Source organism: Nannospalax galili, unplaced genomic scaffold (assembly GCF_000622305.1).
Source record: "Nannospalax galili isolate Female #2095 unplaced genomic scaffold, S.galili_v1.0 scaffold15, whole genome shotgun sequence".
Lineage (NCBI taxonomy): Eukaryota > Metazoa > Chordata > Mammalia > Rodentia > Spalacidae > Nannospalax > Nannospalax galili.
The window spans coordinates 6,182,110-6,210,089 of NW_008337322.1; the positions used below are offsets into that span (position 1 = coordinate 6,182,110).

General features: G+C 43.3%; 1 protein-coding gene across 1 annotated transcript in view; it reads left to right on the forward strand.

The window, feature by feature from the left end:
* Positions 1–27,980, forward strand: part of Rprd1a (regulation of nuclear pre-mRNA domain containing 1A) — a 51,563-nt gene that overhangs the window by 9,728 nt on the left and 13,855 nt on the right. The window contains exons 3-6 of the mRNA XM_029563265.1: positions 11,064–11,175; positions 11,502–11,599; positions 13,038–13,164; positions 13,272–13,447. Coding sequence (XP_029419125.1) covers positions 11,064–11,175; positions 11,502–11,599; positions 13,038–13,164; positions 13,272–13,447 — 513 coding nt within the window. The remainder of the gene's footprint in view (positions 1–11,063; positions 11,176–11,501; positions 11,600–13,037; positions 13,165–13,271; positions 13,448–27,980) is intronic.

The following is a 27,980-nucleotide window of genomic DNA, read 5'->3' on the forward strand; positions in this document are numbered from 1 at the left end:
TATTTTTATGTGTGTGAGTGTATTGCCTGCATCTAAGTATACCTGTGTCATGCAGTGCCCTTGGAGGTCAGAAGAGGATGTCAGATTCCCCTGGAACTGGAGTTATGGACAGTTGTTAGCCACCATGTGGGTGCTGGGAATTGTACCTGGGTCCTCTGCAAGAGCAGACAGTGCCTTAACTGCTGAGTCATCTCTCCAGCCCTTGTTTTTTAAATTAGGATCTTACTATGTAGCTTTGGATGGCCTGAAACTCACAGAGATCCACCTGCCTCCATTCCCTGAATGCTTTATTGCTTTCAAATACATATCTGTTTTGAAGTTTAGAACAGCAAACAGTATGTAAAATTGCTAAATGAAAATCCATTGTAAAGAGAGAGTGTGGTGATTCCCAAATTAATCTGTAAATGGAGGGAACTCTTTAAGGGAATTTTTTTAGAAAGGGTTTTGTTGTAGAGCCCTAACTGGCCTTCCTGAGAACTTGAATTGTGGGAAACACCACCATGCCTGGTGTAGGATTTTTAGTGTGTGTGTGTATGTAAGTGGAGGACAACTTGTGGGAATTTGCTCCCACATTTTACCAGTGGGTTCCAAGGATCGAACTCAGGTCATCAGACTCAGCAGCAACCACGCTTACCCATTGAGCCATCTTGCTGGCCCCAGAATTTTTTTTTAAACAAGAAAATTTAGAACTAATTCTGAAGATCATTGGGAAAAAAAGAATTGGAAGAAGAGCCTCGATAAGTTTGAAGGGAAACCAATAATGGAGGTAGAGCACTATTGTAAGTTTCTGGGCAGATTGTTAATTAATTTTGACCCTAACAGAAGGACGTTGGTACAAGAGTTAGAAATACAGGTGAACAGAACAGAAGATAGGCTTGGGATACTTGTTTTGTACAGCCCTCTGGTGTTTTACACTTGAGATTCACAAGAATCAGTAGAAAAACAGCATCTGATTCCCATGCAGGCCATAGACACAGCTAACTCCAGGGACTGGAAAAGCAGCTGTGCAGCCTGAAGTAGGTTCACACAGAGCTGCTTCTTGGGTCGTCCAGTCATTTCTTTCTTCTGTTTTTTAAAGTCTTTTTGTGACAGGGTCTCCCTGTAGCCCCAACCAGCCTGGAACTCAACTATGTAGATCAGGCTGACCTCAAACTCACAGGGATCTGTGTACCTCTGCTTCCCACGTGCTGGTATTGAAGGTGTGTGTCACCACGCCCAGCTTGTCTAATGATTTCTAAATAAGCTATTAGCCAAGATTCATGTAGGAAATTTGGCACATAAAACTATCAGATCCTTGAATGTAGAAAACACCAAACTTCAATTTTAAGCAACAGCTCCAACCCCCCCCCCAAAACTAAAGCATGAAAAAGACTAATGTATTCATAAATGTAAATTAAGAAGAAAAAGCAAATATCTCAGATGAAAAATGAGCAACATGTTGTGAGTAGAGGGAAATGGACGTTTTCATGTGCTGGGCTTTCTCTCAGGCTTTTGGTAGAAAGCTTGACAGCGTCTGTCCAAGTGTGCTGTATATCTTTTAATGCAGGGTCTCTGCTTGTTAGATTCCATCCTATAGAAATCTTGGCTAAAATTTGTGGGGATAAAAGCTGTTAGTGATTTGAAACCTGTATATCATGTGACCTAATAGGTATTAAATGGAGCTATTGAAAAATATTTGGTAATGTCTCTGTTTATCAGTGCAAAAAGTATTGTCTGGATGGAGTTTGTTGGCTCTTTTCAAAATGTGTGTAACATCTCATTTATGAAAAGAATGTTTTATGTAGCTCGGTGTGGTGGTGCATGCCTTAGTCCCAGCACTGAGAAGCAGCAGCGGCAGGGAGGCAGCGGCAGGCAAATCTCTGAGATTGAGGCCAGCCTTGTCTACCTCGGGCTACAGGAGACCCTGTCTGAAAATACCAAAAAAAGAAAGGAATGTTATATATGCTTTTATGTATGTATTGTTTGCGAGTCTGCACAAAGTGGTTGAAAGATACAGACACTTAAGTTATTAACCCGTGTTTGTCTGTAATGGGGAATGGAGATGAGGCTATTTCACTATTTATGATGAACTTTAAAAATTATAGCTAGCCAGGCTTGATGGCACATGCCTTTGGGGCTAGAGAGATGGCTCAGCAGTTAAAAGCACTGACTGCTCTTGCAGAGGACCCAGGTTCAATTCCAGGCACACACATGGCAGCTAACAACTGCCTGTAACTGCAGTTTCAGGGGATCCAATGCCCTCTTCTGACCTCCAAGGGCATCACACAACGCGGTGCACTTAAATACATGCAGGCAATATTCTCATTCACATAAAACAAAAATAGTAAAATATTTAAGAATTTTTTGGAAAATTATAACTAGCTGGCTTTGGCATATACCTTTAATTTCAGCACTTGGGAGGCAGAGGCAGGCTGATCTCTGGGAGCTCAAGGCCAGATTGGTCTATATATCAAGTTCCAGGCCAGCTGGGGCAACAGGGAGACCCTGCCTCCCAAAACCAAAAACTAAACTAAGCTTCATGGACCCACTGTCTGTCTTCAGTGTTACAATGAGACAGGCTCTTAATGGATCCCAGGCTGGCCTCCACCTCACTGTATAGCCAAGGATGACCTTGAATATCTGATCCTGCCTCTACCTCCCCAGAGCTGGGATTGTAGGTATGCATCACTACTCTGTGACTTATGCAGTACTAGAGTTCTAACCCAAGGCTTCCTGCGTGGTGAACCAGCACCTTCACAGCTGTACCACGGCTTCAGCTACGGACCCCAGCCCTGGGTACAGCAGTAGTAACTTCGTGTCCTTTTGATTTTATCCCTCTGGCATCTCCATCCTGCCACTCCCTTTTTTCCTATTTATTATTTTTATTTTATGTGTATTAGTGTATTGCCTGCATGCATGTAAGTGTACTCGTGTTGTGCAATATCTGCAGCAGTCAGAAGAGGGTGTCGGATCCCCTGGAACTGGAATTAACAGACAGTTGTTAGCTGCCATGTGGGTGCTGGGAATTGAACCCAGATCTTCTGCAAGAGCAGTTGGTGCTCTTAACCACTGAGCAATCTCTGCAGCCCCTTTTCGTAGTTATTTAAAACAGATGCCAAGCATACCACCACTTTAATCATAACACATAGTATGCATTCACAACACATAAAGACCTATGTTTAGCTTCTAATATAATCACAAGGGGGTGATTATACCCACAAAGTTAATCCCCCCTCCCCTGCTCCCCTCTCTGTCATTTTGACACAGGGTTTCCCTGTAGCCACAGCTGGCCTGGAACTCACTAAGTAGACCAGGCTGGCCTGGATCTTACAGCGATCCACCTGCCTCTGCCTCCTGAGTGTGGGAATTAAAGGCATGCACCACCACACCTGGCCCTTACTCTCTTTAAAAACATTTTACCAATTACATTAATTTGTGTGTGTGTGTGTGTGTGTGCACGCAGGGGTGTGTGGACAGGGCAATTCAGTCCTTTCCTTCTACCAGGTGTGCCTGGATAGAACTCAGGTCATTAGGCTTGGTGACAAGTGCCTTTACCACTGAGTCATCTTCACAGCCCCTATACTTATTTTTAACATTGTGTTCAGTATTCCAGATTTCCTCAAAAAAATGTCTTGATATATAAAGCAGAATCCGACCTGAGTTTTGACTGACAGGTGTCTTCTACGCTGTTTTTTCATGAAATTTATGTGCTGGAGACATGGTCACATGGACTTTGGCTCTCATTTGTCTGACGGCACCTTGTGGTCCTGCTTCTAGGCGCTGTCTCCTTGTCTTGCACTCTTTGTGCTAGGCGTGTTAGCAGGAGCACAGTGTCAGGTTGTTTTATGTTTGAAGATAAGGTGGCTCAGTTCCTTCCCTATCACCCTTCATCCCTGGTTTTAGTAGCTGCTGATCATTGCCTAGATTTTTGTCAGGGGCTACAACATTGTGGATGTCTTGCTCTTTTTTTTTTTTTTTTTTTTTTTTTTTATTATACAGAATTTTATGTAACAGTCTCAGAAAGCATATAGTTCCCAGCTAGGCTTGTTCATACCTGTGCTCTCAGCACTCAGGAGACAGGGGCAAGAGAATCATCATGAGTTCAAGATAGTGATTTCTGTCTAGGCCAGTTAGCACATAGTGAGACTTTATCTTGGTAAAAGAAAAAAAGGAGTGCAGGTGCCAGACTGGCATTACGGATGGTTGTTAGCCACCATGTGGGTGCTGGGAATCAAACCCGGGGTCCACTGAGAGACCTCTTCAGCCCTTATTTATTTATTAATTAATTAATTTGTTTGTATTTTATGTATGTGTTTTGCCTGCATGGATATTAAGTGCACCTATGTGTGCAATGCCTGTGGAGGCCAGAAGACGGTATTGGATCCCCTGAGATTGGAGTTCTGGGCAATTGTTAGCTGCTTTGTGGATGCTGGGAACTGAACCTGGGTCCTCTGCAAGAGTAGCCAGTGCTCTTAACTGCTGAGCCATCTCTCCAACCCCTCAGTTTTTGCAAGCATTATACAATTGGCAGGTTATAAATCCCATGACTAAAATACAGGTTCTTTTTTTCTCTTATTTCTTCTCTTCACAAACATTGCACCAACATGAAAAGCAGTTATAAGCATTGCACTCAACTATGTGTGTAATTATTTGCATCAATAATGTGTAAGCCAAGTCTAGGTCATCACATAAGATATGTTACATAATACTTCCTAAGTATTTCAAATAAAAGATCATTAAGCTTCGAAAAGAAATCAGTCTGATTTCTTTTGGCCAGTGAAAGGATGAAAGAGAAGCCACCTGCTTTCTCTAACTCAGCTCATGATGTGACTTTACTGGGATCTACTCAGGAAGCAGTAGGATCATTACTCATTTTCTCTCACTGTTCAGATCTTATGATGCAAAACAGCCGCTCCTGCTTTCGTTGAAGGTGGGATGTAAAATGATGACAAGTGGGTCAGGTACTGGTATGCCAGGCCAAGTGCCCTGCTCTTTCTGCCCCTTTGTTCTTTTCTTTCCTTTTTTTTCCTTTTTTTTTTTTTTGAGACAGGTTCTCCCATGGGGATCTGGAACTTGCTAGTAGGCCGGGTTTGCTGGTCAGCAAGCTTGAGCGACCGACCTGTCTCTGCCTTCCTAGCCCGACTTTTACATGGTGATAGGAGATCCCATTCAAGTTCTTGCGTAGCCAGCCCTTTGTTGACTGAGCTGTCTCTTGGCCCCTGGGTTATTTTTGATTAATAACTCATGAATTTAATAAATACTCCTAATTATTTGTGGTAAAATAAAACATAAATTTTATTTATTTTATTATTTTTTTGGTCTTTTTGAAGCAGGGTCTCCTGGTAGCCCCAGCTGGCCTGGAACTCAAAGAGATCCACCTGCCTCTGCCTCCCAAGTGCTGGGACTACAGACGTGTGCCACCACGCCTGGCAAAAATTTTTATTTTTGAAAGTCAATAGTTTTAGTAGTTTTAAGTATATTGACATTGTTGTGTAACCAATTTTCAGAATTCTCTCCCCTTTCTTTTGGTTGTGCTCAAGGCCCCATGTGTGCTGAGACAGTACCCTTGAGCTATACCCCCACTCCTTCTAGAGCTCCTCAAATTCATTTGGTGGTAAGAACGTGAAAATTTAAAACTGGATAATATCAGCTTTTTCCTGGTGGGTTTGGGAGGGCAGGCAGCTGAGTGCTGGGGAGATGGCCTCTTCGTGGAAGGGCCTGCCGTCCTCACTGCTGTAGCATGTTGGAGCTTGAGCCAAAGCCGATCTGTTGCTGCCATCTCTCCCGTATTCCATGCCAGAGACTTGAGAATCTCCTTGGTTCTCACTGAAGAGTGGCCTTTGAATATATTGGATGCTTATATTTATAAGCCAAATACTTAAAACTAGTAAATGCACCTCAGTCAGTTACCTAGCGCACTCCACGTTCTGAGGATGCCTGGGCACGATGCTTGTTAGTGTGATTGTTCCACACTCAGTGCTTCGTATGGTTTCTAGTGAAACTGCATTTTGAAATTGTCACTATAAAAGATTTTGTTCAACACCGGGCGTGGTGGCTTGCCTTGGATCTCTGTGAGTGCAAGTTCCAGGCCAGCCGTGACTACTGGGAGATCCTGTCTAAAGAAAAAAAAAATTGTTCAACATTCAGTTTTCTTTCGGCCTATAATTCAGTTCTGTGCTGAGGATTGATTCACACATGCCAGACCCTATCTCAGAACCACAACTCTGCCCACACTGCTTGGGTTTTGTTTGAGTGTGGGTAATACTACCATGCTATAATCCAGTAAGCAGCAAAAAAGTACTGTGACCCACAGCTGTTGAAATCTTACTGACTTCCCTAGAAAGATGACCACACCCACAGAATAGAGGGAGTAGGGGGTGTTGTCCAGATGAATTCAGTGACATGTAATATAAAGAAGAAAAACTATAACCTTTGATCATTTGGTCTCCCTGATGTTTAAATCTGTTAACATGGCAAATATTTATTGTGTAAGCCAAATGTATGATTAGTAGAAGTGTGATATGTCTTGGACTACTTTTATATATATATTTAAATATTGTCTTTGCTATTTTTATTTTATGTGTATGAGTGTATTGCCTGCATGTATGTAAGTGCACCCATGTTGTGCAATGACTGCAGAGGTCAGAGTAGGGCGTCGTATCCCCGGAACTGGAGTACGGATGGTTGTTAGCTACCATGTAGGTGCTGGGAGTTGAACCTGGGTGTTCTGCAAGAGCAGCCAGTGCTTTTAACCCCTGAGCCATGTCTCCAGCCCCTAGAGTGCTATCTTTTTTTCTTTTTTTTTTTTTTTTTTCGGTTTTTTTTGAGACAAGGTCTCCCTGCAACCCCAACTGGCCTGGAACTCACTATGTAGATCAGGCTGGCCTCTATCCTACAAGGATCTGCCTGCCCCTGGCCCTGCCCCTGCCCCTGCCCCTGTCCCTGCCCCTGCCCCTGGCCCTGCCCCTGGCCTGCTGGAATTAAAGGCATGAGGTACCATAACCAAGCTAAGTAAGATTACCCCGTATTCATTCTGCACAATGGGGTGGTCACACATGAACAAAACATCAATATAAAGTATCAACCAGAAGATGTAATTTTTAGAATTTGGTGCCACACTTTATTAAGACCATACATTGGTTCTTCCTCAAAAGAAACAACTAAATATAATTTTTTTTGCTGCATGGCTTCAGCTGTCTGCTTGACACATCTGAAAAGAGGGAACTTCAGTTGGGGAATTTCCTCTATGGAATTGGCCTGTGGCCATGTCTGTGAGGCATTTTCTTGATTTTTGAGTGATGTGGTAGGGCTTAGCCCATGGTGGGTGGTGCCACTCCTGGGCAGGTGATCCTGTTTGTATAAGAACGCAGGCTGGATACATGCCAGAGGAACAGGAGAGTAAGCAGCATTCTTCTATGGTCTGTACTTCAGTTCCTGCCTCCAGGTTCCCTCCCTGAGTTCCTACCTTGGGCTCCCTGATGAATTGTGATCTGGGAGATGTAAGCCAAATAACCCCTTTCCTCCCCAAGTTAGTAGTGGTCAGAGTGTTTTGTCACAGCAATGGAGAAACAAACTAGAACAAGAGATCTAGCTCTAAACTACTAAACAAATAATATTAATTTTATGTCTCTTTCTAGAATTATACCTGATGCTGTGGGATTATTTGCTAATGAGAGAATTAGGCTTTGGAAGACCAGTTGTGTTTAGCTAAATGATGGAGACAGGCTTGTTGGGGTTGGTGAGATGGTGTGTATGAGATTAGAGGAAAAGCAATGTGTATGGTATAGTCATTGGTGAATAATGCCATTTGGCTGAGATTGATGCCTAAATGTTTTGTTTTGTTTTTTCAACATGGTTTCCCTGTAGCTCCAGCTGGCCTGGAACTCACTATGTGGACCAGACTGGCCTTGAACTCACAGAGATCTGCCTGCCTCTGCCTTCCAAGTGCTGGGACAAAAGGCGTGCGCCACCATGCCCGGCACTTAATTAAATTTGAAAATACATTCATTTATTTGTGTGTGTGTGTGTGTGCAGTGTGCATGCATGTGTGCACATGAAGGTCAGAGGACAAGGCTTGTGAGGCCTTGCCTTTACCTGCAGAGCCATCTCACCAGCCTGGCTTACACTCTTGCATACTAATTTCCAAGTACTATATGCTGGTGTATGGCAGATTACTGGGGAAATAGTAATGGAACAAACTACTAATCCATGTGCACTGCAGCGTACGGTGGTGTGAGTGCTAGTATGTGTTCATTGCTGTACTGTGACAGTCTTTTAACCTTTGCCACCGTTTGTGCTTGGATGTCGGGCTGGAGAGATGCTCGGTGGTTAAGAGTACTTGCTGCTCTCTCAGAAGACCTGGGTTTGGTTCCCTGTATCCACATGGCACCTCACAACTATTTCTAACTCCAGTTCCTGTTTCCAGGGGATCCAGTGCTGTCTGCTGGCTCCTTCGGCACCAGGCATGGGCATAGTGCATATACATACATGTAGGCAAAACATCCATACACAAAAAAAAAGTTAGAATCGCATTGTCAGGTGCTTATTGTATGCTACTGCCTGAGGATCGCTTAGCCTAAAGTTCTGTCTTGTCTAGCTTTTTCCAGATGTGATGTTTGTTAGAGTTCAGTGCTGCTTTCTTCTGTGGCCATGTCTTCTCTTGCTTTCTTGGTGATTGTGTATGCTGCATTGAGTTCAGTCATTACCCTAATAACTTCGGATCTTAATCTTCATTCCAGAGCTATGTGTCCGCTTCAGTATTGGCATTTCTGCTTCATGTGTCTTCAGTCGTTCCAGCTCAGGGTCTGGCTTGGCCTGTCCTTGCTTCCTGCAGGGACTCCTCTCAGACTCATCTCTTAGCTGTTCTGATGCGATGTGAGAGATCAGCTACCATCCGCTCTTGCTTCTCTGTTGCCGTATGTCCTGTGTCGCACATAGTAGTTACCATAATGTCTTTCCTGGTAATTGCAGTCACCCCTTGTGTGCTTTGATCCTCTTGGAAGCTGTAGCCAGAGTGGCAGAGCTGATCCTGACATTCTCTTGTTCCTGAGATCCAGTCCAAAGTTCTAAGCAAGATTTAGATGCTCCTTCCTGGAGCTGCAGTCTGCATTTCTTTCAAACACAGCGTGTAGTTGGTTTTTTTTGGTCTTTTTGAGACAGGGTCTCCCTGTAGCCCCAGCTGGCCTGGAACTCCTTTTGTAGACTTCCAGGCTGGCCTCAACCTCAGAGATCCGCCTGCCTCTGTCTCTCAAGTGCTGGGGTTAAAGGTGTGCACCACCATGCCCAGTGGTACAGCCTGTAGTCTTTTAAGTTAGCAAACTTTTTTCAAAGTTTTCTCTACCTTAGTCTGCCTTACTCTGTTTTTATTTTTGAGACAAGGTCTCATGTATTTTAGGCTGGCCCCACACTTGCTTTGTAGCCAAGAATGACCTGGATTTTCTTACTCTCCTGCCTTTCCCTCCTAAGTGCTGCTGGGATTACAGACATGCACTGCCATGCCTGGTTATGTAGGGCTCAGGATCAGACCCAAGGCTTCATGCATGCTAGGCAAGCACTCTGCCAAATGAGCCTACCCCTCCAGCCTCTACCTTAGGCATTTATATATGTTCCTTTTCCTAGAATTTAATAAAATCTGAGTTGACTTCTTACTATGTGGTAGATGCTGAGAACACAGCAACAAAGAAGACAGTGTTCTGTTTGATGGATCTTCTATTTCAGAAGATACTAAAGATGATAGATGGACTGATATGGGGATGTGTGCTGTAATGGCAGATAGCAAATGATCTAAAGAAACCCAAAGTAGGGAAAGAATTAGCACGTGTGGTGGTGCAGAATTATATGAAGAGATAAAGAAGTGTTTGGAGGAGGTAGCTTTTGGACAAGTACTGAGAGGGAAGTGAGTCGTCCAGGAGGAAGGGATTCTAGGAGAGAGAATGCTTGGCAGAAGCAAGTGATGTGAAGATCAGCAAGATTTGGAGGAAAGCATAAGCAAGGTGGAGAGTCTGCCAGGAAATAGCCTGTGGCCAGGCCAACAGTTTGTCTTCACTCTAGGTGTGGTTGGTAGTCCTTGGAGGATCGAGAACAACTTGATCTGATTGAACATTGATTAGGTGCTTTTTTTTTTTTTTTTTTGTTTTTTTTGAGACAGGGTCTCTCTGTAGCCCCAGCTGTCCTGGAACTCACTATGTAGACCAGGCTGGCCTTGAACTCACAGAGTTCCACCTGCCTCTGCCTTCCCAGTGCTGGGATTAAAGGTGTGCGCCACCACACCTGGCGATTAGGTACTTTTTAAAGTGAAAGAGTAGAGGCTGGGAGATGACAGTGCTAACTAACATCATAACGCTGGCAAAGGGTATCTAGAGGCTCAGGACACAGAGGTGGTGCTTGAAGGAGGTAGGCAGTGGTTGGAAGTCATCTGTGTCCCATTTCCCTGAAGAGCCAACCTTAGATTGCATCACTTCCTCAACAGCCTTCCTGGTCTTTGTTTAACTGGGCTAAATCTCTCAAGGTACTTGTTTGAGCATTTTGCTGTCTTTTCATAGCACTAAAGCAAGAGCTGCTATAAAGCTCTACTTAAATAATCTCTGTGCCAAGATGACTCAACCAATAGACATTTATTCAATAAATTAAAGTCATGTGTAGAATTCTTTAGCCTGTATTAGGTTGGGAGCATAGTCTTTGTAAACCCCTCTGATCCTAAAACTTAGAATTAAAATACATTATTTAAGCTGGGCATGGTGGTGCATGCCTTTAATCCCAGCACTTGGGAAGCAGAGGCAGACAGATCTCTGTGAGACTGAGGCCAGCCTGGTCTCCATAATGAATTCCAGGTCAGCTGTGGCTACAGGGAGACCCTGTCTCAAAAATTAAATAAGTAAATAATAAATAAATAAATAAATAAATGAATGTTATTTGATACTGTGTTGATAAGTTCTTGAGGGAATCGAGGGTTGTCTCTTGATTATATCGTCCCTGAGCTGGCCAGTGCTGCTCAGTTAACATCTGGATGACTTCGTATGAGGACAAGTATTTGATTTGTATTTCACTGTTACTATTAATATTTTATCCCCCCCCTTTTTTTTTAATTTAGTGAAACGGATGAAAGTTGTAAGAAGCACCTGGGAAGAGTGTTATCTATTTGGGAAGAAAGATCTGTTTATGAAAATGATGTATTAGAACAACTTAAGCAAGCTCTGTGTAAGTATATAATTTTGATATTTCTGTGATCTTTTCATTAAAGTATTCTTTTTAAAAATATTTTTGATTTATTTTTATTTTATGTATATGAGTGTTTTGCCTGCATGCATGTAAGTGCACCATGTTGTGCAGTGCCTGTCGAGACCAGAAGAGGGCATCATATCTTCTGGAACTGGAGTTATAGATGGTTGCTAGCCACATGTGGGTGCAGGGAACTGAACCCTAGACCTCTACAAGAGCAGGCCAGTGCTCTTAACTACTGAGCCATCTTCAGCCCCTCACTAAAATATATCCTTTCATTAAAACTTAATGTTCTTTCAAATCAGATGGTGATAAGAAAACGAGGAAGCGGACTTATGAACAAATAAAGGTGGATGAGAATGAAAACTGCTCCTCCCTGGGCTCCCCAAGTGAGCCACCACAGGTAACAGACACTGTTAAGAAAGTCTGTTATTTTTACTCTGGTATGCCGAGCTTTGTCGGTTTCAGATGCTAAATGAACATTTCTTTGCTGGTTAGCATTACTTATGTTTGAAGTAGTGTACTATATACTATGGATTTCTTTTTAAAAAATTTTACTTATTTTGTTGGGTGTGGTGGTGCATGCCTTTAGTCCCAGCACTCAGTGGGCAGAGGCAGGCGGAGTTCGAGGCCAGTCTGGTCTCCATAGGGAATCCAGGCCAGCTACAGGCTAAAGGGAGATCCTGTTTCAAAAACACCAAAAAAAAATTTTTTATTTTTATTTTTTGTGTATGACTATATTGTTTGCATGTATGTAAGTGCACCCAAGTCATGCAGTGCCCGCAGAGGACAGACAGGGCATTGAATTCCCTGGAACTGGAGTTAGTGGACAGATGTTAGCTCCATGTGGGTGCTGGGATTTGAACCAGGGACTTCTGCAAGAATAGCCAGTGCTCTTAACTGCTAAGCCATCTCTCTAGCCCCAGGATTTCTTTTTTGGGTTTTTTTTTTTTTTTTTTTTTTTTTTTTGAGACAGGGTCTCCCTGTAGCTCTAGCTGGCCTGGAACTTGCTATGTAGACCAGGCTAGCCTCAAACTCAAAGAGATCCACCTGCCTCTGCCTTCCAAGTACTGGGATTAAAGGTGTGCACTACCATGCCAGGCTTAAGATTTCTTTTCTTTCTTTCTTTCTTTTCTTTTTTTTTTTAATTTGTATTATTTTTATTTTTATTTTGTGTGTATGAGTGTATTGCCTGCCTGTGTGTAAGTGCACCCGTGTCATTCAGTGCCCACAGAGGTCAGAAGAGGGTGTCAGATCCCATGGAACTGGAGTTTAGGATAGTTGTTAGCCTCCATGTGGGTGCTAGGAATCGAACCTGGGTCCTCTGTAAGAGTAGTCCGTGCTCTTAACTGCTGAGCCATCTCTCTAGCTCCTCTTTTTTTTTTTTTTTTTTTTTTTTTTTAAGGATTTCTAATGGCTGAGTATGATTAATTAGCCACTATTTAAAGAGTTTATTTTGTGTGTAAGAGTGTTGTGCCTGTATATATGTAAGTGCACCATGTGTGTGCAGTGCCCACAGAAGACAGAAGAGACTGTCAGATCTTCTGGAACTGAAGTTACGAACTAAACTCCGTAGGAGCAACCAGTGCTTTTAACCACTGAACTCTCTCCAGCCCCTAAAAAATTATTTTTATGATTTAAACTACACTCAGTGTTTAACATACCATATATATATATATTTTACCAAATATATAAAAGAAAAGGATTATTTGAAGAAGTTTTATATTGAAAACTTGCTAGTAAATAATTCATAAGGATTAGGAATAGAAAGACATGTCAAGTCTAATGTATTTATTAGAGATTTATTTATTTTGTTTTTAAAGTTATGTAATTTTTTTTAGACTCTAGATCTCATTAGAGCATTACAGGATTTAGAGAATGCAGCCTCAGGTGATGCCGCAGTTCATCAGAGGATAGCTTCTTTGCCTGTGGAAGTCCAGGAAGTCTCCTTGCTTGATAAAATAACAGGTAAGAAAAGAGCATGCACAGTATCCAGACCTTTGTCAGGAGGCAGAGTGTGGGGACCGCGTGTGCCATGGCTGTGTGATGGTTTTACTGTCCTGTGCTTTTCTCAGATAAAGAATCTGGAGAGAGGCTCTCTCAAATGGTGGAGGATGCTTGCATGTTGCTGGCGGACTGCAATGGCAGACTGGCGGCCGAGATAGATGATAGAAAGCAGCTCACGAGAATGTTAGCAGATTTTCTTCGTTGTCAAAAGGAAGCCCTTGCAGAGAAAGAGCACAAATTGGAAGTGCGTAACTTTTTCCTTTTTTAGTGCATATTTACTTAGTTTACTTTTGAGTAGGAATTTTAATCTTAGTGTATCTGCATATCTTAGAATCTTTGCACAATGGACCCTTTAGGCAGTGGCAGGTAAGCTTCCGTGTAATAGAAATGTAAACCTTTCAAGCACAAAAACGATAGAAGGTAACAGAATGAAGGCTGGTGTTAGCTGTAATAAATTGTGGTTGGGTCTGTTCAATTCCTATTCTGAGCATATAAAGTCTTGTAGATCTGTCATTTAAATATTTAATCAATCCCTCATTCTACCACTTACCACACTCCCCTACACCCACTCTCTGGGCTTATACATACTGACAGGGAGAAAGTTATTTTTGGATTAAGTAATAGTTATTACTGTCTGTGAGAAGTCCCAGGGCACAGGAGGTAATAAAGAAGCAGACTCATTTCCTTTGAGTGGACTAGCCAGTGTCAGGGTGGGGGAGCTGAGTTTGGTTTTATTTAAAAGACTGTCCAGTCAACTAGTTTTATTTAAATTGTTTACTGCTGCACCAGTTCTTAACTCTAATAGTATGTGAAAGAGTTTCTAATTTGAGGCCTTTATTTACAGACCGTTCACCATAAATTTGTAGGTGTATCACGGTACTGCCTCTGCTAAGCTGCTTTTATTTTTTATTGCTTGGTTCTTGGCTCAGCAGTCTCTTCCTTTGGCCTTAGACAGGGCTTGGACTGGCTCAGCACTGCAGTTCGAGAGCGCTCCCTGATCGCTCCGCCCAGAATGCTCAGCTCTCCAGTTTGCACTGTCCTTTTTCAGTTACTCCCCTTCTGCTCAAATATATAAGTTCAGCTTATTGGCATTATGCTCTCTCCTGAAGAGGTTGCCCACTGGGTATGGGACAGATAAGATGGGTGTCTTAGAACATGCATTAGTCACCTTATCAGCTTTCGATGCTGTGTGAACTTCAGTCTTACTGTGTCATTACTTGTCACTGTCTGCAGCTGGAAGGGTAAGTATGTGAACAGTTTTTGTCTTCAGTCTCTTGGATGGTTTCTTTAACTTCTGTCGAGCTTCTGTTGCAGATATTGGACATGGGCGTATCTTCTAACGATGTCATCACCATTAGCATATTCTTCCAGCTAAAAATAAATATCAAACTCCAAAGCCTGTATTGTCTCATGTTTTTGAAAACTGAAGCTTTCTTACTATTCTACTTATACTGCTTCCTCACTTTTGATGTTGGCCATCTATCCTTGGTTTTAAAAATAGAATTTATGTTTGACATGTAAATGTAGAAAATAGCACAGCACCCCCCGCCATGTTCTCATTCCCTAGTGAATCCAGCCAGATCCCATAGTTAGTAGTCAGACACAGTGAAGCTGATGATGACAGTGCTACCTGCATTTTCCCATGTCTCAGGTTCTGTTCTAGGCACCTCACAGAATCACCCCATTTAATCCTGTTGGACTGGGTGCATTATTATCCACACTTTGTAGACATGGAAGGAAGGCATAGGGAGAAAAAGTAAAAGTAACGCTCCCAGTTTCATCCCCAACCCAGGGAGTCTGCCTCCAGGTTCAGTGCATTTTCTCCATAAGTCATACTGGATTAAGAAGTGTAAAACTGCAGCAAAATCCAAAGCTGTTTCTTCAACTCCTTATAATCCTTCCATCTCCACCTAAATCATGGGCTTGAAATAAAGTCTTTCAGGAACTTTGACTGTTGTTCAGCATGACTGGATATTTTTATATTATAATGAAACCACCTTGATTATGGTCAACTTTTTTTTTTGTCTTTTTGAGACAGGGTCTCCCTGTAGCCCCAGCTGGCCTGGAACTCACTTTGTAGACCAGGGTGGCCTCACACAGAGATCTGCGTGTCTCTGCCTCCTGAGTGCTGGGATTACAGGCGTGGACCACCACCACCGGTTTACGGTCAACTTTTTAAAAGAAATAAGTGTCTGCATAAACTAGGAAGTTACCCAGCAATTAACACTATAATTACCATTTAGAACTAAGTAGCTCTTTTGTCATGTGACAAGGACTGGAGCTATTTGGACATTTTTTGTATTAAGTGGGTGGCATCAATCTAAAGAGACTGAGGGGTGAAGATTTCATGTTTCCAGGCCAGCTCTGTTGTCTCAGTTCACAGTCCTGGTGAGTCCTGGAAGTTAAACTGATTGGTATTGATTGGTGTGCCATTGGTTTGCTCTGTCTGAAATGAGATCCAGTACCAATTGAGGAAGTGACTATTTACTATCTGAAGCCACTAGTAAAACATTTGAAATGAGTGAAAATAAGAGTGTATAACATTTTGGAATCCCATTTGAAACTTTTGATTGACCTTGATTAGTGAACAGATAATGGGCCGTTCAGCCAGGTGTGGTTGCACAGTGACCCCAGTACTTGGGATGCTGAGGCAGGGAGATTGTGAGGTTGAGGCCAGCCTGGGTTACATAGCGAGACTCAGAAAACAAGCTAGGCTATTCAGTGTGTGTGTGTGTGTAGATAGCTCAGCCCGTAAATAGAGTACTTTGTGGGTCGCTGTAGGAGTCATTTCAGAAGTTTCAACCATTGTATAAACTATTACTCATTAAACTTATTTGTGGAACATGTTCACAAATTAAAATGGCTATAAAAATTTTATTTTTGAGTCGGGGTCTCCCTGTAACCACAGCTGGCCTGGAATTCACTGTGTAGACCAGGCTGGCCTTGATCTCACAAGATCTGCCTGACTCTGTCTCTGAAGTGCTGGGATTAAGGTTTGCACCACCATGCACCTTTTATGAGGTAAGATCACATTTCTCAGGCTGAGCTCAATTGGTATGACTGAGGATGACCTTGATTCTTTTTTTTTTTTTAGACGGGGTCTCCCTGTAGCCCCAACTGGCCTGGAATTCTCAGAGATCTGCCTGCTTCTGCCTCCCAAGTTGTAGGATTAAAGTTAAGCGTGTGCCACCACAATGTGTTTCCATGGCTTCATAAAGCAACTGGACCTTTTGCCCCTCTTGCCTTCACCTATGTGCTGGGATTATAGGCGTTTGTGCTAGGAATCAAGCCCAGGGCCTTATGCTCAGCAAACACTATAAATGGAGCTCCAAGTCTATCCCAAAATGACTTTTGGAGACAGGGTCTTGCTTTTTGGTATGGAACCTGTGAACTTCCTGCCTTGGCCTCCCGAGTGCTGTGATTACAGGTGTCTGCCACCACAGCTTGCCTTAAGCAACATTTTTGTATGCTGCTTTGCATCTTTCCTTTGGTTGTTTTTTTTTTTTCTGAGAGAGTCTCCCTGTAGCCCCAGTTGACCTGAACGTGCTTTGTGGACCAGGCTAGCCTTGATTACCCAGACATCCACCTGCCTTTGCCTCCCAAGTGCTGGGATTAAAGCCATGTGCCACAATATTCAGCTGTTCTGATACTTTTGGAGAGGGGAACAATGTAAAAATGAGAAATTTTTCTGTGTCAGCAAGAAGCAAGATAAGGTGCCTTTATTGCTCAGTTTTCATGATGTAAGGTGTAAGAAAGTGTTCTGTTCTTGCACATCTGTTTTAATTTGCTAATATAGAAAGAATACTTTATAAAATAGATCTTTGAAGAAGAGTCAATTCAAGCCTAGAAGTCCTGAGAAAGCTAGCTTCTGAGAGAGGGTGAGTGCTATCAGCAGCCTGTGTCTTTATATCCAGATTTACCTCATTAAAACTGAACAATGAATGTAGTATTTATTGTGTGAGGGTTGGTTGTTAAAACTTCTGGGGTGGGGCAAAGGCTCTGTGCATGAAGTGCTTGTTGTGTAAATATGAAGAGATCCTTGCACCCATCTTAAAAAGCTGAGTATCCTGTGTGCCTGTAATCCCAGTGCTGGGGGAAGTGGATCTTTGGGGCTCACTGAGTTTCCAGGGTCCTTAAGAGACTTTGACTCAAAGTAGAGAGTGATTGAGGGAAATGTCTCCTGTGGATCTCTGGTTTTCATAGGTGTGTGCGTGTGCATACACACGCACACAGCCCTTATCCCTCTTTAGGTGCCTTGTTGCCTCCATTAAGTTGTTGAATTTACTATATTGTGTATTGTAGATAGAGGTACAGATTTGAATAGTTGTGCAAGTCTCTTGGAGGATTGGTTCTCAATAGCATCGAGTGCTGGAGTTCATACTGAGGGTCTCATCGTGTTAAGTGTGTGCTCTACCACTAAGTGACATTTGCAGGCCAGGTTCTTTGAACTGCAGAAGGAGAGCATCTTTTTAAATATCTTTTTAATTTTTATTTTTATATGTATGAGCATATTGCTTGCATGTAGGTAGGTGCACCTGTGTCATGAAATGCCCTCGGAGGTCAGAAGAAGGCGTCGAATCTCCTGGAACTGGAGATATGGATGGTTGTTAGCCCCAGGTACTGGGAATTGAACCTCAGTCCTCTGCAAGAGCAACAGTGCTCTTAACTGCTGAACCACCTCTCCAGTTCCTAAGAGCATCTTTTTGTATCTAACTTTACCCGCACTAAGTATTGCTAATCTTTTCAGTGTTTACATAATCTGATAGGTTGGGAGTGGTGTTTTTTGGGTTTTTTAAAATGTGTATGAGTGTATTGTCTGCATGTGTGTGTTAAGTGCACCGGTGTCATGCAGTGCCCGCAGAGGTCAGAAGACAGCATCAGATCCCCTGGAACTGGAGTTACAGATGGTTGTTAGCTGCCATGTCGGTGCTCTTAACTGCTGAGCCATCTCTCCAGTTCCCAGGTTAGGAGTGATTTTGTTCCCCCTGGTCAGTTACCGTTTCATTTCTCTTATGATGCCCTGTACCCATTGACCACCTTCTGTTAGGTTCTTATTACTGGGGTTTCTTACACATGCTTAAAATGGCCTCAGTTTATAACTAAAGCTACTCCACTGTTTTTCTGTTTCCTGATAATTTTAATGGAATTTTTGTTTAGTGTATAATAAAGAGATATGCAAATTGAAAGTGTTTATTATCCCTTAATTTATTAATTAGTGATTAGGCCAGGTGTAGTGGCTCATCCCTCTAATCTTAGCTCACTGGAGACCAAGGCAAGACAAGCATGAGTTTGAGACCAGCTTGGGCTACATAAGAAGTTCAGGCTAGCCTCTGCTATGTAATAGGATTCTGCCCCAACCCCAAATTAATGACTCATTTTTATTAGTGTTGTGAAACCCCATTTCTGTTGTGCTTAATTCCTCTATGTACTGCTACTACACCATGAGTTTACTTGTAATTATATAAATTTTGACTTTGATTCCTTTCCAGTAGTTCATGTTTACAATTTTCAACTCATTAGGTGTCTGAGATTTGCTGTTCTTGTCATTTTATACTTTGTATGTTAGATGACATGGATATGTCACTGATTTTTAATTTATCATCATGCACATTATGTTCAAAGGACAGAGCAGTAGATACACTATGAGATTCTCCGTGTTCCTGAAACTTCAGATAGCACCAAAGTCTACAAAGACATTTTTTTCTCTATATATACTTAAAATTAAGTTTGATTTGTAAGTTAGACAAAGGAATTAAGAGCAATACAAGAATTACAATAATATATTGAAATAAGTTTTACTTGAAATGTGGTTCCTTTTCCTCTCTCAAATATCGTTCTTCATTGCACTGTTGTAAACTTTTTGGGCCTCGGTCACCAAGGATAGCCGAACTCTAGGAAGCAAAGCTGCAGACAGACGAACACTGACTTACAGCGACTACTTTGCTGAACGGTCAAGGCACACAGTGTCTATAACTTCAGCTCAATACTTTGAACAAAGGATTGGGACCATTTTTTTTTTTTTTTTGGTCTTTTTGTAGAAGGGTCTCCCTGTAACCCCAGCTGTCCTGGAACTCACTATGTAGACCACGCTGGCCTTGAACTTACAGAGATCCGCCTGCCTCTGCCTCCCAAGTGCTGGGACTACAGGCGTGCGCCACCACGCTCGGCTGGGACCACTTTTTAGATTGTGAAATTATGTTCCTGTTTTGCCCTTCCCCTTCAGTGAGAGAAACATCAGTTATGTGAAGGACAGAGTCATGTACTGGATTTGGAAGGGGCGACAGAGCCACCTAGTGGAGAGTTGGAACTAGACATGCTGGCACAATCCCAGCCTGAGCTGGGCCTTCTGACCATTTACGTAAGGGTGGAAGTTGGAAGTTTTGACGGTGGCAGACAGAGCTACCCGCTGCAGAGGCGCAGTCGGCACCCCCTGCTTGCTGTTGCTGTAGCTGAGGCTGCTTAGGCATGAGATGAAGTTGGAAATGGGCTGGAATCACCTTTGAAGGCCACTTGAATTTCTTTGGCGTTACAGCAGTCCAGAGGGCGGGAAGGAGCAGTGGTCTTAGCAGTGTTCAAGGTTGCTGGTGTAGGGTGGAGAGATCTGCAGTGTTGAGACCCGCACAGGCCTGAGCTGAGCAGAGTAGCAGTGGAGTAGCCGGTGGTGACTTTGACTCCAGAGTGCCGGCTTCCAAGTGTGCACCACCAAGCCCGCCTCTGGTGAGACTGTTAAATTGCACAGTCTAGTTGAGATCCATTGGTAAAGGTACAGCTTCCACCTACAATCCTTAACTTTGACAAGATGTGAAAGAGGATCGTATTCACGACTACCTTATATGCTGTCTTACTATGCTGTAAACATTTTCACATCATAACCGAATCCGTTTTTTCCCTTTCAGTTCTGGCATGGCACCCAGAGCCCTGCACATACTGGACAAGCTTGCTACCTCCGAGCCGCACCCCTAGCATAGTTATCATCTGACTTTAATAGCTAAATTATATCCTGCTTTCTCACGATATTTCTGTCTATTCTGTTTCTTATATTGAAAGCCACTGGTTTAAGTTGCATTTTGGCATAAATGCTACTTTCAACTTTTTACTCCAGAAAAACGTCCTAAATCACTTTCCAACTAAATCTTTGCTAATTTGTGGTAGTTTCAAGTTCTTAGAAGAAGAAAATGAAAACCAAGCCAATACAGAGAAACAGGGTTCTTTTGTCTGTGTCTGTGTGCGTGCTGGAGGACAGCATCAGCTGTTCCTAAAGCACCATCCACTTTTTTTTTTTTGAGACAGTTCCTCACTAGCCTGGAACTTGCCAGTAGGCTAGGCTGGATGGCCAGTGAGCAGAAGAGATCTGCCTGTCTCCACTTTCCCACCGCTAGGATGGACAAGCATGTCCCACCACATCAGCTTTCTTGACTTGGTTGAATTATGGGGGTCAAGTTCAAGTCCTCATGCTTGTGTAGGGACAGTGACTGAACATGCCATGGTGGTGTGTGGAGGTCAGAGGACAGCTTGTTCAAGCTGGTTCTCTCCACCTTTTTGGTCCCAGGGATCAAACTCAGGTCATTAGGCTTAGCAGCAGGTACACTTGCCCACTGAACCACTTTACCTGCCAACTAGAGATGGCTTTTGTCTTTAAATTAGCTAGGTATAAGAAAACAGGAATAGCTGGGCATGACGGCATCTCACCGTAATCTTGGGAAGGTAAACAGGAGACTCCTGTGTTCCATACCAGCCTGGGTGATGTAGGGAGAGGTCCTGTCTCAAGAAAAGAAAAATTTGACATAAGGGGGTGTGGGAATGAGAACTCTTGTGTTATGTTTGCCCAGTCAGGCACAGTTCAGAAATAAGCATCAAGTCCTTATTTTACAAGCCTGGCATGGTGGTGCACACCTGTGATCTCAGTATTTAGGAGGAGGCAGTTGCTAGAGAATCAGAAGCTCAAGGTCATCCTCAACTACATAGCAACTTTGAGGCCACTTTGGGCTACATGAGACCTAGTCCAAAAAAAAAAAAAAAAAACCCACGAAACTTAATTCTATGTATTCTTTTTTGATTGATTTTTTATGTGGTATGAATATTTTGGCTGCATGTATTAAGTGTGCTCCACGTGTGTGAAAAAGCCTGTGGAGGCTAGAAGAAGGCATCAGATCCCCTGGAACTGGAGATGGGTTGTTAGCTGCCATGTGGGTGCTGGGAATTGAACCTGGGTCCTCTTCAAGAGCAGCCAGTGCTCTAACCACTGAGCTCTTTCTAGCACCGCCCCCCCCTTTGGGTCACCCTGTAGCCCCAACTGGCCTCAGTCTCAGCTGCCTGCCTCTACCTCCTGAGTGCTGGGATTGAAGGTGTGTGCCACTGTACCCAGTTCCCTGTCCCCATCCTTTTTTTTTTTTTTAAGATTAAAGAAAGACATGTCTATGTTTAGGTATGTGGACATGTGTGTGCAGGTGCCCTCTGAGTCCAGAAGAGGGTGTTGGATTCCCTGGAGCTGGAGTTACAAGGGATTGAGAGCGGTGAGTGCTGGGAAGTAGCTCAGACCCTCTGAGAGCAGTATGCCCTCCTAACCAGGAGTCCTTTCTCTAGCCCACTTATTTTATGTGTATGCATGTATTACCTGCATGTAGGTAAGTGCACCTGTGTCATGCAATGCCTGTGGAGGTTGGAAGAGGCTGTAGGATCCCCTGGGACTGGAGTTATGGACAGTCGTTAGCTGCCATGTGGGTGCTGGGATTCAAACCTGGGTCTTCTGCAAGAAAAATCAGTGTTCTTAACCGCTGAGCCATCTCTCCAGGCCCACTCTTTTCTTTTCTTTTTTTTTTTTTTGCACCATTTGCATGGCATAATGATCTACAGGTACCCAATAGTAGGAGAAGTTCTGGGTGCAGTTAAGGGATTTTTTTCCCTCTAAGACAGTTGTGTTAAAAGTCTTTGTTCTGGCCAGTTCCTCCCTCCACGGTGATCCAATCCAGGGCTTTGCACACACTAGGCAAAACTCTGCCACTGAGCTGATTCCCAGCCCTGAGTCTTCAGTTTCTATCAATAGTCTTGCTGCATTCACATTCTCCTGTGTCCTGTTTCTGGAACTCTTCATTTTACAAAGCATAAAACTGCAGTTTTCCTTTCCCGTAGCTGCTTATGTCTTGGTCTGTGACTTCAACCACAAGGAATGTGAAGTGTTTGTCTTATCAGCATTACATCTGAGTTGCAGTGTCTGTCAGAAATAATATTTGAGACTGACTAGTAGCCAAGGCTACCCTAGAATTCCGTACATAGACAAGGCTGGCCTGGATCTCACAGAGATCTTCCTGCCTCAGCTTCCTGAGTGCTGGGATTTGGCCCAGCCAGAAATGGTTTTTTACAGTCTCACTGTCTAACCCAAGCTGGCCTAGAACTTGTGGTGATCCTTCTGCCTCTGGCTCCTAGGTGCTGGGAATACAGGCGTGTGTCATTATGTCCAGCTAGCAGGTTTATTTTTGAAGAGTATTTCCTTGAATGTATGTGCTGCCTTATTTATCCTTTCATCTGTGGATGAACCTGCAGATTCCTCCCATCCTTTGAGTGTTGTGAAACATGCTGATCTGAATGTCAGTAGGTGTCTTTGAGGCCCTTTCAGTTCTTTGACTGTATAATTCCAGAGGTAGAATTGATGGGTCTTTGGTTCTCACACTGAGTTTTTCTCTAGGCGCCTCCACGCTGTCTTAGTGCTGTGTCCCTTTGTTCTCTGCAGCAGTGAACAAGGGTCACGCCTTCTCATCCTTGCCAACACTTAGTGTTTTCTGTTTTTGTTGACATTACTGTCCTGAAGGTGTAAGGTTGGGTCTTGTAGCTCTGGCTTGCCTTCCTCTAGTAAGTGATTTTGAGTATTTTTTCCATGTCCTTATTGGTCATTTGTTTTTCTTTGAAGCAGTGTTCTCCATTTTCTGGGCAATTGTTAAAAATTTGGGGTAAGTTTTTAATTTAAAAGATTGGCTTGTCTGTCCACATGCATTCTTGAATGTGCATGTTGTGTACATGTATATGCATATACATTTTGCAAAAGTGGAAAAGTACCATAAGTCAGATCATGAAAAATAAAGGCCACAGCCTATTAATATTGAAATTACATGATTTGAGGTAGTAGGCCTTTGTCAGTTTTTCTTTCTTCTGAATTTCTTTTAGTCTTTTTATAAACCAGTTTTGTTTATAAAATCTTAGATCCTTTTATTGGTGGATCCGTTTTCAAGTTTTCTGTTCTGTTCTGACTAGTGGCATTAGTTGCTTTGAGTGTCATACATGAGTCTAGTCTCCGCGTTGTTCCCACGACTCCCAGCCCCTTCCATCTCCTCCCCCACCGTCTCACATTTTCTTGTCTTCCTCTTTGATTATATTTGTTACATATATGTACATTTATAAGTTTATATAATACACTGGGTCAATTTAGTTGTGCTCACGTATACCTGTGTTTAGGGCCCCCTACTTGGGATTGCTTCTCAGGGAGCTAGTAGCCAGAGGAACCTGATTCTTGCTCAGCATCGGTTGATTGCCTATAGCTCTTCATGTTGAGGTGAAACCCCTTGGAATTTCCCCTGTCCACCTTAGCATGTCACCTGGTTTGTCATTATGCAGATCTTGTTAGACGGCCATACAAACTATGGAGTTCTCATTGGTATAGCTTCTCTATAGTGTCTAGAATGCATTAGTTAGCAGTAGGTGTCTTATCCCTCTGGCTCTCACAAGCTAACCCTAACCTCTCCTTGATGTTCCTTGATCAGTTTTCAAATTTTCTGTCACTAAAAATTGACTCATTCTAGTCAGCTATGCTAAAAAGAGGATAAAACAGGCCACAAAGGGCAGGAAGAGTAGTCCCAGGTTTTGACATGTCTGAGTCTAGCTTTCCTTTCTCATCCGTGAACACCTGATCATGCCTGGCTGATCTCTTTCTCCTTTGCTTTAGCTACTGTAGCTCTTTCCTTTATCCCATACTGTACGGCTTGGACTAGGACATAGCCAGAACGTTGGTCTTCTGATAATTTTACTAGATATATGGCATGGTCTTTTTGTAGAAAGACCTAGTCTCATTGTTGCTGCCCTTCTGAATTGTTTACAGACTTGCATTGCAGTCTCACTGCACGTGGAATGTTTGCATTGCCACCCATGCCACTCATCTTCTGGCTGAACTGCTCAAATGTTTTCTGTTTTGTAATTGCTGTGAATTTTTTTGTTTTGGTTTTTGAGGCCACTATGTAGCCCCGGTGGGCCTGAACCTCACTATGTAGTCGAACTAGGCTAGTCTCTAACTCATTTGTAGAGATCTATGTGCCTCTGCCTCCTGAGTGCTGGGGTTAAAGCTGTGTGCCACCCCCCGACCAGTCACTGTTGCTGTTTTTATTCTGTTCGTCCTTATAGCATGAGCTCTGCCAGTCTAGTGCTGGGTGGTTGTTGTGTCTTCTTACTGTATTTAAAAAAAAAATTGTCGAATTTTTGGGTATTTCATACAGAACGTCTCAGTATCATCTTTATACCCTCCCCACTGGCACCTCCTATAGCAACCCCCGACTGGAATTCATACATTCTGTCACTTGTGTTAAGGCCTATTGTGTCAAGTTAGTTTTATGTGTGTGAGTGTTTTGCCTGCATGCACCTGTACATGCAATGCCCACAGAGGCCAGAGAGGATATCAGATCCCCTGGAACCAGAGTTGTGGACAGTTGTCAGCCACCATGTGGGTGCTGGGAACTGAACCCAGGTCCTCTGCAGGAACAACCAATGCTCTGAACCGCTGAGCCATCTCTCCAGCCCTCTTCTTCAGCTTTCGTTGTTCCTTGACACAAGGTCTCCCTGTTATGCAGGCTGTCTTGAAGCTCAAGCTCTTGCCTCAACTTCCAAGTGATAGAATTATGGGCCTTCACCACTGTTGCCAGACTGGTTTTAAGAGTAGAGTTGGTTTTGTCATATTGTTTTAGTTTATTATCAAACAAAGGAGTTTATTATCAGAGGTACTTAACTACTTTGCAAACTCTAACTTAGAGTAGAGAAGGAATCAGGAGATCCAGTTCCAGAGTTGGATGGATTTCTGGAATTACCCAGTCCTGACTAGAAGTGGATGTGCCTGCTGTCTTCCTGGTCCCTGGATCTTTCTCTTGCTTCTGGAGCAGCAGGAAACACAGGTTTCTTTCTTTTTTGAGACAGGGTTTTCCTGAAGCCTCAGCTGGCCTGGAACTCACAGAGATCTGCCTGCCTCTGCCTCCCAGAGTGCTGGGATCAAAGGTGTGCACTACCATACCCGGCTTGTTTTGTATTTCTTAAATTTTTTATTTTATGTATATGAATGTATTGCCTGCATGTATGTAAGTGCACCCATGTTGTGTAATGCCTGTGGAGGTCAGAAGAGGATATCAGATACCCTGGAACTGGAGTTTCAGGTGGTTGTTAAATACCATGTGGGTGCTGGGAACCAAATCCAGGTCCTCTGCAAGTGCAGCCCATGCTTCTAATTGCTGAGCCATCTTTTCACCCTCTCACATTTTCTTTCTAAAATATTTATTTTATGTGAATGAGTGTGTTGGCTGCATGTTTGTGAGTGCACCCATGTTGTGCAATGCTGCGGAGGTCAGAAGAGGGCTTTGGATTCCCCTGGAACTGGAGTTAAGGACGGTTCGTAGCCGCCATGTGGGTGCTGGGAATCAAACTGGGGTCCTCTGCAAGAGAAGTCAGTGCTCTTAACTGCTGAGCCATCTCTCCAGCCCCACATTTTTTCTCTTCGTATTTGATTATGACAGATTCATAGTGTATATAACATTTTGATCATACTCATCCACATTACTCTTCTGCCCCCTCCTACTCCTGCTGGTCCCTTTCCTAACTACTTGCATGTCTTTTTTCTTTTTTCTTTTTTTTTTTTTTTTTTTTTTTTGGTCTTTTTGAGACAAGGTCTCCCCTGTAGCCGTAGCTGGCCTGGTCTCGATAATGGAGACCAAGCTGGCCTCAAACTCACAGAGATTCGCCTGCCTCTGCCTCCCAAGTGCTAGGATTAAAGGTGTGCGCCACCATGCCCAGCTTACTTGCATGTTTTTTTATGTGTTAGATTTCTTCACAGGAGCATGGGCATCTTACCAGCGGTTACACCCTGAAGGGACTGTCTCCCCCAGGAACTGTTAACTAGGCACTGAGTTTTAGCTGTTGCTGAGTGATAGAGTGCTTGCCTAGTATGCATGAGGCCTTAGGGTCTATCCAGTACTATGTCAGCACTGCAGAAAGCTGGGTGATCACAGTAAAATAACTCCTGAAAATGCCTGAACCCATGGCATCCCCATAGCCTGGTCTGGTTAGTGTCCAACAGGAATCACATGTCCTGGTCACCATGTATAAATAAGATCACCTTCTCTGATCAGCAGAGGAGTGACTGTTCAGGAATTCTAGGCAGGGCAGGAAAGAAACATAAGCAACAGCATTAAAGTCATAATGACTGGCATGAATGATTATGGTGTGGCAAAGTGAGTTTAAAATCAGTGTCACACGGTGCACATAGTTTGTAGAAAGGGCTGGTGAGATGGCTCAGCAGGTAAAGGTGCTTGCTGCTAAATATGATGACCCGTTTGGTCCCTGGGACCCGCATGGTGGAAAGAAAACTGAGTCCTGGAAATTGTCCTCAGCTTCACAAGTGTGCAGTGACTAATATTTTTTAGTGTGCATAAAATGAAGTATTGGGGTGCTAGTGAAGTAAACGTGCATGCTGCCAAGCCCGATGGTCTGTTTCATCCCCAGAGTCCATGTGGTGGAAGGCAAGAACCAGTTTCTTCAAGCTTCCCTTTGCCCTCCATACAGTCTGCCCTGACATGTGTGCCCCTCTCCCCATATACATGACCGAATGAATAAAAACAAAGCTGCATTATTGGACTGGGGATGTAGCTCGGTTTGTAGATGCTGGCCTGGCATGCACAAAACCCTGAGTTTGATCTTCAGTCACACTGTTACAGGCCTATAGTGACCTTCAGCCACAGTACAGTGGTTCAGGCCCGTGTGATCCTCAGTCACAGTGGTGCAGGCCTGTACTGCTAACACTGGGAGGTGGAGGCAGGAAGATCAGAAGTTCAAAGTCATCCTCGTTGCATAATGAAGTGGAGGCCAGCTTGGGCTGTAAGACAAAAATTATTTGCTGGCCGTGGTGGTGCACACCTTTAATCCCTGCACTCTCAAGGCAGAGGCAGGCAGATCTCTGAATTCAAGGCCAGACCCACAGGGAGACCCAGTCTCAAAAAAATTATACAAACTCAGTATACCCAAATCTGTGATATGCTGTGAGGGTTCAATAATTTTAAAAAATTGTTTTTAAATTTTATGCATATGCATGTAAGTACACCCATGTCTGCAGTGCCCACAGAGGTCAGAAGAGGGTATTGGATTCCCCTGAAACTGGAGTTGTGGACAGTGGTTAGCCACCACACGGGCACTGGAATTCAAACTCGGGTTTTTTGTAAGCAGCCAGAGCCCTTAATCACTGAGCCATCTCTCCAGCCCCCAGGTTGAATAATTTTTACCAAGGAAGTTTTTCTTTCCATATTTTATGTGTATGAATGTATTGCCTACATGTATGTAAGTGCATCCATGTCATGCAATGCCCATGGAGGTCAGAAGAGGACGTCGGATCCCTTGAAACTAGAGTTAGGATGGTGGTTGGCCCCGATGTGGGTGCTGGGATTCAAACCCCAGGTCCTCTGCAAGAGCAGCCAATGCTCTTAACTGCTGAGCCATCTCTCCAGCCCTTACCCATGGAGTTTTAACTACATGTTAACTTACTG